The sequence below is a fragment of the Penaeus monodon genome, chromosome 27 (genome assembly GCF_015228065.2).
Source record: "Penaeus monodon isolate SGIC_2016 chromosome 27, NSTDA_Pmon_1, whole genome shotgun sequence".
NCBI classification, from domain to species: domain Eukaryota; kingdom Metazoa; phylum Arthropoda; class Malacostraca; order Decapoda; family Penaeidae; genus Penaeus; species Penaeus monodon.
The window spans coordinates 35,730,746-35,732,648 of NC_051412.1; the positions used below are offsets into that span (position 1 = coordinate 35,730,746).

General features: G+C 28.6%; 1 protein-coding gene across 3 annotated transcripts in view; it reads left to right on the forward strand.

Moving 5' to 3' along the window:
* Nucleotides 1-1,897, forward strand: part of LOC119590814 (zinc transporter ZIP11-like) — a 24,849-nt gene extending 22,952 nt beyond the window's left edge. For all 3 annotated transcript variants that reach the window (XM_037939552.1, XM_037939554.1, XM_037939553.1), the window contains one exon: nt 80-1,897. In XM_037939552.1, the coding sequence (XP_037795480.1) occupies nt 80-158 (79 nt within the window). In that variant the 3' untranslated portion in view covers nt 159-1,897. The remainder of the gene's footprint in view (nt 1-79) is intronic.
* Nucleotides 1,898-1,903: the final 6 nt, after the last annotated feature.

The following is a 1,903-nucleotide window of genomic DNA, read 5'->3' on the forward strand; positions in this document are numbered from 1 at the left end:
TATTCATAGGAAATTTTCTTTTTGATATTGTAATGAATTATGATATTTTAGAGAAATTAATCATAACTCATACTTTCAGAGGGAACAGCAGACTAGCTTCAGGATGGTACATTATTGGCTTCATTGTTATGATGACCCTAGATGTTGCCTTAGGGTAAAACCATTGTAATTTTATAATAGTTCTAGTTAACTGACATCTACAACCCAAGGGTCAGTTTGTAAACATTATCCATCAGACACACACATTTTTTTTTTCCAATAATAATTTTTAGTTATCTGAATACTAAGACAAATCATAGCCAAAGATCTGTTCATGAGGTAAATTTTGGACAAAAATAAGTCATCATATGAGAATGATTGTATTATAAAGAATGATTTTAAGTAAATGAGAAATATTATTGCTGGGTGTTATGTTTGATCTAAAGTATTATGTTTATGACCAACATTCCAGATTTTTTGGCATTATGGTGTATTTTTCTTTAGTTATTGAATGTCTCTGTCATGTTTTGCTTCCTCAGACAAGGTAATATTTTTTGTTAAGATGGATTAGTTTCACCTGTTTATTGTTTTTACATTTTATAAATGTAAGGAATTACTTTAAAATGGAAAATATTCTTGCATATGTAAGCTGATTTTCTTTTTTCTTCTTTTTTGTGTGTAATATATATATACTACATATATCATTATTATTATTTCTCCAGTTGTTGTATCATACCACTATTGGCACAAGATTAGGATAAAAACAAATTGGAAAGGTATATTGTTTGAAATGACTGCTTTGGTTGTGACTTGATTATTTCAATTATAAGTTATAAGTAACATGATTATTCCTCTTCAACAAGTGATCATGGAGTCACTCAATAAAGTACTTTCAGTTTTTTTTATATTTTCTTATTTATTCATTTGTAGTCAGGGAGATAAGTACCTAATACTTGCTGCTGTCTTTTTTATATGATGTTCATGTGTGCACAAATATTGGATTGTGTCTGTGGAGATGTACGTGTGTGTTTGCGTTGGTTGTCAAAAATGGTGCCATTTTTGTCTCTTTGTGTTTGATAAGTACTCCTGTAGCTTTACAGATTTTTGGTACTGTATGTTAAATTATACTGTGTAATTGAGCAGGACCTAAAGTTTTGCACATTTTACATTGCAATTTCTCATTTTTTATTTGAAATATTACTTTTGGTCATTTATTTATATTTCATACTGAATGTCAGTTTACAATATGGCACTGTAAAATAAAACCGATATCTTTTGACAGTGAAGTTAAACAAGTGTAGTTTAGCATATAAACTCATTGTTCAGGTCGAGTTTGTAATACCCAGGTTTTGAAAATTTGGCATAAATATACTCACATAGAACAAATTGCTATGGAAGTATATATATGTTTATAGTTTATATTTAAGGGTGTACCTTTGTTATTTCTTTTGTCTAATAATGTGCAAAAAATTTAAAAATTAGAACCATATTAATAACACAACATCCTGGAGAATCACAAGTGTGGTAAATGTCTTTCAGATAGTAATAATTTTATAATAATTGTTATTATTTTTAACATATATGAGTAGAGATTATTGACAGGGTACTTTAGAATATTTATTTGTTTGTTTGGTCAGTTTGTGGCCTTTGAAGGTTGTTTTGGAAACTTGTTTAAACAATTCCTAAGTGCATTTAATTATGGAGTCGCTTGAAAGCTGTTCTGCTGGACATGTCATTCATTATATAATGCTGCATTTTTCTCTCTTTTCTTTAAAGTCATTCATGGTCTTACAGAAAGCAAGTTAGTGATACCTTTTTAACAGACATATATTTAGATCTTTGTTTGTTGGTGAAGGAAAGTGCTTGGGCTGTAGATTTTGTGTGATTGTATAATTTTCATATTTTGAATTGTTATTATTTATTG